The sequence below is a fragment of the Carcharhinus amblyrhynchos genome, chromosome 26, assembly GCF_965287045.1.
Source record: "Carcharhinus amblyrhynchos chromosome 26, sCarAmb.v2.hapA, whole genome shotgun sequence".
Classification (NCBI taxonomy): domain Eukaryota; kingdom Metazoa; phylum Chordata; class Chondrichthyes; order Carcharhiniformes; family Carcharhinidae; genus Carcharhinus; species Carcharhinus amblyrhynchos.
The window spans coordinates 3246971-3259970 of NC_137349.1; the positions used below are offsets into that span (position 1 = coordinate 3246971).

The following is a 13000-nucleotide window of genomic DNA, read 5'->3' on the forward strand; positions in this document are numbered from 1 at the left end:
CAATAGCAGAAGCCTGACAGAGAGAGAAAGAGAGAGGGAGAGCTGTCAGGCCTCTGCTATTCCAGCCAGCCTCAATCACAAGCCCCACACCACCCAAAAATATAGCCCCTGCTCACCAGCACCCCCCTCCACCATCCTGACCGATTTTGCCCACCCCACCAATCATAGGCAGAGTGACAGTGCCCCCCATTGATCACAGACAAAGTGCGCAACAAGCCCCCCCTCCCTCACCAATTATTCTCCCCTTTCCACCGATCATGATGCAGAGCGGCACCGAGACCCGTCCCTCCACCACCCATGATCTCTGTCAGAGTGAGGAGTGGCCCTCCCCCACTTCACTGATCAGGCTGCCCTGGACTGGCCCCTCCGCTTCCAGGCCCCGCCCCCATAGCCCCCACCCTTCCAGCCCCACAAAAGCCCTTTCCCTTCCGGGCCCTCCGTTTGCCCCCATTCAGGCTTATCCTCTGGCACTGCCCAGTTAGTGCCTGGTGAGCATTGCCAAGGTGCCAGGCTGACACTGGTGCCAAGGTGCCAGGCATTGCCAAGGTGCCAGGCTGACACTGCCAGGCTGGCCCTTACACTTGCCCTAGCCCTCCTCAGGAGGCTCAATGGTCTCTGGTTCTACTGGCAAGGGCAGCACGACTGTTCCCCATTTATTTTTCTTGCTGGAGAGAACCTCTCTTGGCGAGACCATAAACATAGAACATAGAACACTACAGCACAAACAGGCCCTTCGGCCCACGAGTTGCGCCGATCACATCAACACCTATCTATAACCCCCAGTCCCATAAAACCCCATATACTCATCCAGAAGTCTTTTAAAAGACCCCAGCAAGTTCGCCTCCACCACCACTGATGGCAGCCGATTCCATTCACTCACCACCCTCTGAGTGAAAAACTTACCCCTAACATCACTTCTGTACTTTCCTCCCCGCACCTTAAACCTGTGTCCTCTCGTAGCGACCATTTCAACCCGGGGAAATAGCCTGGTGAGCCTGAACGATTGAGTGCCAGACTCACTAATTAGATGTTAATGACGCTTACCATAAATTTGAATAAATTATTCAGCCTCTCACCGGATATGGGCAGTTCTGGTCATCAGTGGAATGACGGAGGTTGAGGGGTAGACCTGACAGAGGTCTACCAGATGATGAGAAGCATAGACAGAGTAGATAGTCAGAGGTTTTTTCCTAGAGTGGAAGTATCAATTACAAGGGGGCACAGATTCAAGGTGAGGGGGGATACTTTAAAGGAGATGTCCGGGGCAAGTTTCTCACACAGAGAGTGGTGGGTGCCTTGAACATGTTGCCAGAGGGGGTGGTGGAAGCAGGCACATTAGGAACATTTAAGAGGCATTTGGATGGGTACATGAATAGGGAGGAAACAGATGGATATGGACTGAGTAAGCGCAGAAGGCTTTTTTTTTAGTTTAGCTAGGGCCTCATGAACGGTACAGGCTTGCAGGGCTGATGGGCCCGTTCCTGTGCTGTACTTTTCTTTGTTATCATACAATCCTTACAGTGTAGAAGGAGGCCATTCGGCCCATCAAAACTGCACTGACCGCAATCCCACCCAGGCCCTACTCCCGCAGTCCCACATATTTACCCTGCTAATCACCTGACACTAGGGTCAATTCAGCATGGCCAATCAACCCAACCTGCACAGCTTTGGACTGTGGGAGGAAACTGGAGCACCCAGAGGAAACCCACACAGACACTGGGAGAATGTGCAAACTTCACACAGACAGTGACCCAAGGCCAGAATTGAACCTGGGTCGCTGGTCCTCTGAGGCAGCAGTGCCTACCACTAAGACATGGTGCCGCCCACGTTCTTTGTTCTTTGACATCAATGTGTGCACTTCTATTAAGATTTGCTGTAAAATGGTCATTTTCAATTTGGTAACCCAATACGCTGGCTAATTGCAACACCCATATCAATGCTCCAGCTAATTTTCGTTAGCTCAGCGTTAAGTGGGGATTAACCCTGCCTCAACAAGGTGATGTGATCACTCAGCCATTGACAGAATCTGTAACAAAACATTTGGACGAAGTTACGAAACACAATTTGAGTCGGTACTACTTGATAAAACGATGTGAGTTGATTACGTTTAGAAAGTTCAGTTCATGTGATTAATATTGTATGAGTTTTTCTCCTTAATTAATAAACAGAATTCCAATTCTAAATCAAATGTTCTGTGTGTATTTTTGGTGTGCATTTTTTGGTGAGCTATTCATGCATATTTTTTACAATGTTAATGTAATTAATAGTGGATTTGCATGATTATTGTTCATAAGCTTACTGGTAGCAAATGTTTCCAAAATGGTTGGCATTGAATATTGAACTAGTTGACAAATCCCCTGAATCTGATGGCTTCTATCCGAGGGTTTTAAAAGAGATAGATACAGAATAGTGGATACCTTTGTTTTGCTTACTCCAGAATAGCCCAGATTTTGGAACACTTCCCTTGGATTGGAAGGTAGCAAATTTAACTCCACTATTTAGGAATGCAGAGATGGAGAAAACGGGGAGCAGTAGACCAATTAACCCTGACATCATTCGCAGGGAGAATGTTAGAATATGTTACTCGGCAAGTGACAATATAGTACTTAAAGTTTATCTATTAGTGTCACAAGTAGGCTTGTACTGACACTGCAATGAAGTTACTGTGAAAATCCCCTAGTTGCCACACTCAGGTGCACTGGGGGAGAATTTAGCATGGCCAATGCACCCAACCAGCAAGTCTTTCAGACATTGGGAGGAAGCAGAGCACCCTGAGGAAACCCATGGAGATACAGGGAGAATGTGCAAACTCTACACAGATAATGACCCAAGCTGGGAATCAAACCTGGGTCTCTGGCATTGTGAAGCCTCAATGCTAACCACTGTGCTACCAAAATCATAATATGATTGGCAGAGTCAACATGGACTTGTCAACAGGAAATCGTAGTTTTGAGGTTGTAACTGGCAGGATTGATAAAGGAGAACCAATAGATGTCTTGTATTCAGATTTGCAAAACAGAATTCCATAATGTACCCACTGGAGCTTAGAATCCCTACAGTGCAGAAGGAGGCCATTCAGCCCTTTGGGTTTGCACCAACCACAATCCCACCCAGGCCCTGTTCCTGTAACCCCACATATTTAACCTGCTCGTCAACACTAGGGTCAATTTCGCATGGCCAATCAACCTAAACTGCACAGCTTTGGACTGTGGGAGGAAACTGGAGCACCCGGAGGAAACCCATGCAGACATGGGGAGAATGTACAAACTCCACACAGACAATGTGAGGCTGGAATTGAACCTGGGTTCCTGGCACTGTGTGGTATTAGTGCTAACCACTGTGCCATTGTGCCACCATTATTAGGCATAATTACAGTTTATGGTATAGTGAGTAAAATATATGCATGGATGAGGATTGGTTAATAGACAGAAAAGAGAGAGTAAGAATAAATGGGCTATTTTTGGTTTAGCAGTCCGTAACTAAGGCACCACCTCAACTACTCACACTCTCAATAACTTAGACTTGGGGCCCAAATATCCATGCAAGGTAGGTTTGTGAGGAGGGTGCAAAGAGGCTACAAAGGAATATAAATAAATTAGATGATGGGAAAGAACATGGAAAATTGAATATAATATGAGAATGTGTGAAGTTATCCACTTGGGAAGGAAAATGACAAAGGCAGATTTTTTAAAAATTGGATAAAAGGTGATTTTCTCTACCCCACCTCGGCTCTCTTTATTTTCTTTCTATTGTATTTAATTTTTTACTCTTCTCTACCTTTTATTTCTTTATTGTCTTTCTTCATTCCCCTCCCCCACTCTTTCCCTTCACTTTATCTCTCTTCCCTTACCTTTTCTCCCCCTTTGCTTCCCCTTTTCTAAATTTTACCTCGGTCATAAGAACTTAAGAAATAGGAGCAGGAGTAGGCCATCTAACCCCTCGAGCCTGCCCCGCCATTCAATAAGATCATGGCTGATCTGTCGTGTCTCAGTTCCACATTCCCACTTTCTCCCCATAACCCTTAATCCCCTTGCCTACCAAAAACCTATCTACCCATGTCTTAAATATATTTAGCGAGGTAGCCTCCACCACATCAACGGGCAGAGAATTCCAGAGATTCACCACCCTTTGAGTGAAGAAGTTCCTCCTCAACTTTGTTCTAAACTTCACCCCCCCCCTTATCTTGAGGCTGTGCCCTCTAGTCCTGCTGTCCTTTCTGAGCGGGAAGAAACCACGGTCCTAACCATTCCCCCCTTCCCCCGATATCTCCACTGTCACAGCTTACAGCTTCCCTTCCATTTGGCCACTCACACCCTTTATTCTCCCTGTGGACAGCTATTAACAGTGTTTTTCCCTGGTTTCTATGGCAATGACTCATCTTTCATCCCCTTACGCTGTATAAATATCGTTCACTTTCTATGCCTTTTAGCTTTGACAAAGGGTCACCTGGACTCCAAACGTCAGCTCTTTTCTCTCCTTACAGATGCTGCCAGACCTGCTGAGATTTTCTAGCATTTTTTCTTCTAGTTTTTTTCAAAGTGAGAGATTGAGAAATGTTGGCATTTAAGGGAGCTTGGGTGTCATTGTACATGAATCACAGAAAATTAACATGCAGGTTCAGCAAACAGTTAGGGAAGCAAATGATATGTTTGCCTTTATTACAAAGGGATTGGTATATTAGAGTAAAGGCGTCTTACTGTAATTGTACAGGATATAGTGAGATCCCCACCTACAGTATAATGTACAGTTTTGGTTTCCTTACTCAGGGATGAATAGATCTACCTTGAAGGAAATGCAATGAGCCACTGACACTGGGTAAAAATGGATGATTGAATAGAATCATAGAATTTGTACAGAGCAGAAGGAGGCCATCGAACCTGCACAGACAACAATCCCACCCAGACCCTATCCCCACAACACCATATATTTACCCTGCTAATTCCCCGACACTAAGGCACAATTTGTCATGGCTAATCAACCTAACCTGCACATCTTTGGACTGTGGGAGGAAACTGGAACACCTGGAAGAAATCCACGCAGACATGGGGAAAGTGTGCAAATACCACAGACAGTCACCCAAGGGTGGAATTGAACCTGGGTCCCTAGTGATGTGATTCAACAGTGCTAACCACTATGCCACTCAGATAAGCAATGATCAACATGAATGGCAGAACAACCTTGACCTGAACAGCTGGTGCACGAGGGGGTGTTTCAGATATCTGGACCACTGGGGTCTCTTCCAGGATAGATGGGACCTGTACAAGAAGGATGGGTTGCATCTAAACTGGAAGAGCACAAATATGCCGCTGGGAGTATTGCTAGTGTCACGTGGGAGGATTTAAACTAGTTTGGCAGGGGGGGTGGGAACCAAAGCAAAGGTGAATTAGCTGAAGAGGAACCAGAGAGTAGGGCCAGTAAGACTCTGAGAAACAGCAGGCGGGTGGGATTGCAAATCAGAGAGGGTCTGGTGGACTGAAGTGCATTTGTTTCATAAGAACATAAGAACATAAGAAATAGGAGCAGGAGTAGGCCATCTGGCCCTTCGAGCCTGCCCCGCCATTCAATAAGATCATGGCTGATCTGTCGTGGCTCAGTTCCACTTTCCCGCCCTCTCCCCATAACCCTTAATCCCCTCTCTTATCAAAAACCCATCAACCCGCTTCTTAAAAATATTTAGCGAGGCAGCCTCCACCACTTCAACGGGCAGAGAATTCCAGAGATTCACCACCCTTTGAGTGAAGAAGTTCCTCCTCAACTCCGTTCTGAACTGCCCCCCCTTTATCTTGAGGCTGTGCCCCCTAGTCCTACTGTCTTTTTTGAGCGGGAAGAGTCTTTCCACCTCTATCCTATCCATCCCATTCATCATCTTATACGTCTCAATGAGATCTCCCCTCATTCTTCTAAACTCCAACGAGTACAAGCCTAGTTTATTCAGCCTCTCCTCATAGCTCAACCCCCTCAACTCCGGTATCAGCCTAGTAAACCTCCTCTGCACTCCCTCCAAGGCCAAAATATCCTTGCGCAGGTGCGGCGCCCAAAACTGCACACAGTACTCCAGCTGCGGCCTCACCATCAGTGTGAGAAGTGTAACAGGTAAGGCAGATGAACTTAGAGCTTGGATTAGTACTTGGAACTATGATGTTGTTGCCATTACAGAGGCTTGGTTAAGGGAAGGACAGGATTGGCAGCTTAACATTCCAGGATACAGATGTTTCAGGCAGGATAGGGGAGGATGTAAAAGGGGTGGGGAAGTTGCACTACTGGTTAAGGAGAATATCATAGCTGTACTCCAGGAGGACACATCAGAGGGGTCATATAACGAGGCAATATGGGTAAAGCTCAGGAATAGGAAAGGTGTAATCACAATGTTGGGGGTTTACTATAGGCCACCCAATTGTCAGTGGGAGATTGAGGAACAGATGTGTTGGCAGATTTTGGCAAAGTGTAAAAATAAAAGGGTTGTTGTGGTGGGAGGTTTTAATTTCCCCAATATTGACTGGGACTCACTTAGTGCTAGGGGTATGGATGAGGCAGAGTTTGTAAGGAGCATCCAGGAGGGCTTCCTGAAACAGTATGTAGATAGTCCAACTAGGGAAGGGGCCGTACTGGACCTGGTATTGGGGAATGAGCCCAGCCAGGTGGTCGATGTTTCAGTAGGGGAGCAGTTCGGGAACAGCGACCACAATTCAGTAAGCCTTAAGATACTGATGAATAAAGACAAGTAGTCCTCAAGTTAAGATGCTAAATTGGAGGAAGGCTAATTATAACAATATTAGTCAGGAACTGAGAATGTAGATTGGGAGCAGATGTTTGAGGGCAAATCAACATCTGGCATGTGGGAGGCTTTCAAGTTGATAGGGATTCAGGACCGGCACATTCCTGCAAAGATGAAGGATAAGTATGGCAAGTTTTGGGAACCTTGGATAATGAGAGGTATTGTGAGCCTAGTCAAAGAGAAAAAGGAAGCATTTGTCAAAGCTAGGAAGCTAGGAGCACACAAAACTAGTGTGGAATACAAGGAAAGTAGAAAGAAACTTAAGCAAGGAGTAAGAAGGGCTGAAAGAAGTCATGAGAAAGCATTGGCCAGCAGGATTAAGGAAAATCCCAAGGCTTTTTATACACATGTAAAGAGTAAGAGGGTAGTCAGAGAGAGGGTTGGCCCACTCATGGACAAGGGGAGGGATCTATGCAGGGAGCCAGAGGAAATGGACGAGGTATTAAATGAGTACTTTGTATCAATATTCACCAAAGAGGAGGACTTGGTGGTTGATGACTCTGGGAAAGGATGTGTAGATAGTTTGAATCATGTTGAGATCAAAAAGGAGGAGGTTTGTATTTAATCTGTCCACTGAAGATGTACATTATCTTTGGGCTTACTCATGTGGCTGAGGAGTTGCCAAAGTGCCTTCAAATTAATTTTTATTGATGTTTCCTAATCGGCTTAACAGTGGGCAATGAAGGGCGGGACAGTGGTTAGCATTGCTGTCTCACAACGCCAGGGACCCAGGTTCGATTCTCGGCTTGGCTCGCTGTCTGTGCGAAGTCTGCACTTCCTCCCTGTGTTTGCGTAGGTTTCCTTCGGGTGCTCTGGTTTCCTTCCACAGTCCAAAGGTGTATGAATTAGATGGGTTGGCCATGTTAAATTGCCCCTTAGTATCAGGGGATTAGTTAATGTAAATACATGGGGTTATAAGGATAGGACCTGGATGAAATTATGGTCAGTGCAGACTGATGGGCCGAATGGCCTCCTTCTGCACTGTGGGATTCTATGAAATGCTGTGTGGACGCTGTCTAGTCTCACTAGAAAGACAAAAGAAAAACTGATAACTTTCAAGATAAGTATTTTATCTTGCTGTGATCTCCATCACAATCCTTACAGAACAGAATAATTTCAGAAGAGAAGCAAGAATGGCCTTCACTCTTCTGGGACAATGTAATATTTGAACAGAACCTTACTGCAACCATATAAGATCTGTAAGAGAAATGCATTATTAATAAGGTCCAAATGAAATATTTCCCTTATATCTCCCTTTCCATGTTGCTTGTTGTCACAGTTGATAAATGCTGGCTACCTGAACTAATACACTTTGCTGGCGAAAGCAGATGGAGGATTAATGGTGTGAGATTACCCACTTGAAGATTGTCCGGCAAGAAAATAATTTAGTCGGAGCAAATGCTTCATTCAGCTAAACAGGTAATAGTCCTGTCAGTCACCTGTTCCTTTTTGCGCATGCAAATTAATACTGAAACAACAATGCCTGTTGATATGAAAGTCCCTGACCTCATCTTCCTCCTCGTTCCAACTCCCTCTTGTTTCTAGATACGTTCTGCAGTGAAAGGCGAACCCTCCACTGCACATCATTCTTTTCCAAATTCAGGAGAGCGGTCCAATATTTTAACCTGTAGCCTGAGCCACATGAATCAAAATGCAGCACTTTCACCACCAATTGTTTCATGTCGTGGGTCTCGTTTATTACCTGTCCTGATGACGTGTAGCTGGGTCTTCTACATAAACTGCTGCAACGGTGTCAGGCAATGGGGCAGCACGGTGGCACAGTGGTTAGCACTGCTGCCTCACACACCAGGGACCCAGGTTCAATTCCGGCTTCGGGTCACTGTCAGTGTGGATTTTTGCACATTCTCTCTGTGTCTGCATGGGTTTCCTCCGGGTTCTCCAGCTGTGGGTTAGGTTGATTGGCCATGGTAAATTGCCGCTTAGTGTCAGGGGGACTAACACGATAAATACTTGGGGTTATGGAGATAGGGCCCAGGTGGGATTGTTACTGGTGCAGGCTTGATGGGCCAAATGGCCTCCTTCTGCACTGTAAGGTTTCTATAATTCTATGAATGAATTCCAGGATCTAACAATGATCCAACAACAATGAAGCAACCGTGCAGATAATGTGTGAGGGAAACTTGGTGATGCTGGTGTTCCTGAGCTGCCCTTTTCCTGGAGAGTTTAAGGAGTCAAGACAACTTTGGCGAGTGCATCCTGTATATACATAAAAACATACTTGGAAACTAAAAGTAGGAGTAGGCATTTGGTCATTTGAGCCTGTTCCGCCATTCATTATGATCATGGCTGATCATTAAATTCAATATCCTGATCCCCTCTTCCCTCCATATCCCTTGATCACTTTAGCCCCAAGAGCTATACTTTTTTGAAGTCACACAACATTTTGGCCTCAATTTCTTTCTGTGGTAATGAATTCCATAGATTCACCACTCTCTGGGTGAAGAGATTTCTTCTCACCTCAGTCCTAAACATTTACCCCTCAAACCTCAAACTATGACCCCTAGTTTTGGACTCCCCCACCTTTGGGAACATTCTTTCTAAATCTACTCTGTCTAACCCTGTTAAAGTTTTATAAATTCCGATGAGATCCTCTCTCACTCTTCTACTCTCTAGTGAATATGATCCTAACTGACATAGTCTCTCCTCATATAACAGATCTGCCATCCCAAGAATCAGCTTGTATACCTTCGGTACTCACTCTATATATAGCAAGTATATGCTTCTGTCGATAAGGATACCAAAACTGCACACAATACTCTAGGTGTGACCTCACCAACACCCAATGCAATTGCCGCAAAACATCCCTATCCCTACACTCAAATGCCATTTGCCCCCTTTACTGCTTGCTGTACCTGCGCGCTTACTTTCAGCGACTGATGCACTAGGACACCAAGATCTCATTGAGTACCCACCTCTCTCAATTTATACCTATTCAAGTAATAAACTGCCTTCCTATTATTGCTACTGAAGTGGATAACCTCACATTTGTCCACATTATACTGCATCTGCCATGCCGATGCCCACACACTCAGCTTGTCCAAATCACACTGAAGTATCTCTGCATCCTCCTCAAGTTCACCATCCTACCCAACTTTGCATCATTTGGAAATAATACATTCAGTTTCCTCTTCCAAATCATTAATACATAATGTGAACAGTTGGGACCCGAGCACACATCCGTGCAGTACCCCACTAATCACTGCCTACCAATCAGAAGATCCATTTATTCTAACTCTTTGCTTCCTATCTGCTAACCTGTTTTCTATCCATCTCAAGACATTACCTACAGCCCCATGCACTTTTAACTTTACATAGTAATCTGCTTGGTGAGATTTTATCGAAAGCCTTCTGAAAGATTAAATAAACCACATCCACTGGTTCTCCTTGATCAACTTTACTAGTCACATCCTCAAAGTATTCCATTAAATTTGTTAAGGATGATTTCTTTTTCATAAATCCATGCTGACTTTGTCTAATTATAGCACTGCTTTCCAAATTCTGTTCTATGAAACCTTTGATAATGGACACTAGTGACTTCCCTGATACTGATGTTAGGCTCACTGGTCAATAATTCCTTATTTTTATTTTTATCTCCCTTTTTGAATAGTGGGTTTACATTAACTACACGCAATCTATAGGAACCAGTCCAGAGTCCAAAGAATTTTGGAAAATGATCACCAATGGATCTTCGATTTCTAGTGCCACTTCCTTAGATACTTTGGAATGAAGATTTCAGGCCCTGGAGATTTATCCGCCTTCAATCTCATTAATTTCCCCCAAACCATTTTTCTACTAATTCTGATTTCCTTCAGTTCACTAAAACTCGTGTCTCTTGGATCACATCAGTGATAGTCACAGTGGACTGGTAATGGATGGAGTGGGAATCCATCAGCTGGAGCAGTAAGTCAAACAGTTCAGTACAAGGTACTTTAAGTGGGTGAGTCCCACCCTTTGGATAACACGGGGAGCTGATCTCCCATCTGTCTGTTTCAGGTGAATGTTAGAAATGTCTTGTGACTATTTAATAAACAGCAACAAATTCCCCTGGTGTTCGGCCAACATTTCTCCTTCAAACAACACCAGCAAAAAAACCATTGATTTGTTGTTTGTTGTTTGTAGAATGGTGATCGCAAGACATGTCCACCATGTTTACCTTTTGATAATGATTTGAATTCATTGTAGCAGCGTGCCAATATTCATCCTCAGTGGGTGCAGTTGACAGGCAAAGGCCCTCAGTCGCGAGATTAAACAATGGGTGGGATGGTGACACAATAGTTAGCACTGCTGCCACACAGCGCCAGAGACCTGGGTTCGATTCTGGCCTTGGGTCATTCTCTGTATGAAGTTTGCACATTCACCCCGTGTCTGCGTGGGTTTCTTCTGACAGTCCAAAGATGTGTGGGTTAGCTTGATTGGCAATGCTAAATTGCCCCATAGTGTCAGGGGAACTAATAGGATAAATGTGTGGGGTTATGGGAATAGAGCCTGGGTGGGATTGTTGTTGGTGCAGACTCAATGGGTGGAATGGCCTCCTTCTGCAGTTGACAGGCAAAGGCCCTCAGTCGCGAGATTGAACAATGGGTGGGATGGTGACATAATAGTTAGCAATAGTAGGTATTCTATGAATTCTAACTTAGAAGTTAATCTCTTGTCATCCTTATTTCTTAGGAATGAACTAGAAACTGCTTAAATATAGTCAGAACCATCCTCACATGAATCAGACAATACAAGCCTAAGAAGGAAGAAATTTAAATCAAAAGATTTATTTTAGTCATTTTTCACACATCATTCCTTTAGATCTTACCTTATTTCCCGGTTGTTGGTATGGTATATTCAAGGTGTCCATAGCTCTTACAATGGACTGGATTGCGGTGATTATGTTCTGGTAGACCAACTTTGCAAAGGCTTTCCTGTCTTCCTCGGAGTATCCAGACCCATGGATGATTCTCATCTGTTTGATGAATGTGCTTTTGCCACTTTCTCCAGTGCCTGGTTTAAATGAAACATCAAGGTACAGATTAGACTGCTCAATTATTACAGAATAAGGAAAACTGCCAAAGTAACCGTGAGGAACATTGGCGTTCTATATTGTCTTGCAGCCCAACTTACTACACAGTGAGTCACTGATTTCAAATCCATCCTTTCACTGGAAGGACGTGATCGGAAAGGGAAGTGTTTCCCCATGGATTGGGAAGTTCAGGGAAGTACAAACTGAAACCTTAATGCTTGTCTCCAGCATTTTGTATTAACTGGAAAAGGTACATGGTTTGATGTTCTGTAGGGGGGGCGGGGACGGGGTGGGGATGGGGTGGTGGTGGGATGTGGAAGGGAGATACAGAGCTCTCAGTGTGTCAAAAGGAAGATACTATGTGCCCAGGTGGGGATTGAGACATAATGACTCCTTATTTATGGGATTAGAGGCTGACAAATTGTGACTCCAGTTCAAAGCGACCTTGCTAAAAAGGGGCCCTATCGCCATCTTCTCAAGGTAATTACTTACAAACGGACAATAAATTCCAGCCAAACCAACTGTGGTTCGGTTGGTAACATTTTTGCCTCTGAGTCAGCTGGTCCGAGGTTCAATCCCACCACTGAGACTTGAGCATAAAATCAGGGTTCTCCATTGCCATACTGACACCATCAGATAAGACATTAAAGCAAATTAAGTCTTCCCTCTTAGGTGAATACAAAAGAGTCTATGGAACTGTTTTAAAAAAAAGTCGGAAAATATCATTGAATCCCTACAATGCAAAAGGAGGCCATTCACCTCATTGAGTCTGCACCAACTCTCTGACAGGATATCTTACCCAGGCCCTCTCCCCCACTCCATCCCAATAACCCCACACATTTTTAACAACCAATCCACCTAACCTACATATTGGGACATGAAGGAGCAACTTAGCATGACCAATCCATCTAACCCGCACATCTTTGGTCTCTGGAAGGAAACCGAAACTACTAGAGAAAACTCACGCAGACATGGGGAGAATGTGCAGACTGGACACAGACAGTGTCCCAAGACCTGAATTGAAGTCAGGTTCCTGGCACTGTGAGACAGAAGTGCCAACTACTGTGCCACTATGCTACCCTAATCTCCCAGTGTTCTGGCTAATATTTTTACTTTAAACTGCGAAAAAAAACCCCAAATGATCTGGTCATTATCACATCATAATTTGTGGGAACTAGCTGTGAGGAAACTGGTTA

General features: G+C 44.6%; 1 protein-coding gene across 1 annotated transcript in view; it reads right to left on the reverse strand.

The window, feature by feature from the left end:
• Positions 1 to 13000, reverse strand: part of LOC145358836 (guanine nucleotide-binding protein subunit alpha-14-like) — a 43376-nt gene that overhangs the window by 15669 nt on the left and 14707 nt on the right. The window contains exon 2 of the mRNA XM_080213161.1: positions 11601 to 11785. Coding sequence (XP_080069287.1) covers positions 11601 to 11785 — 185 coding nt within the window. The remainder of the gene's footprint in view (positions 1 to 11600; positions 11786 to 13000) is intronic.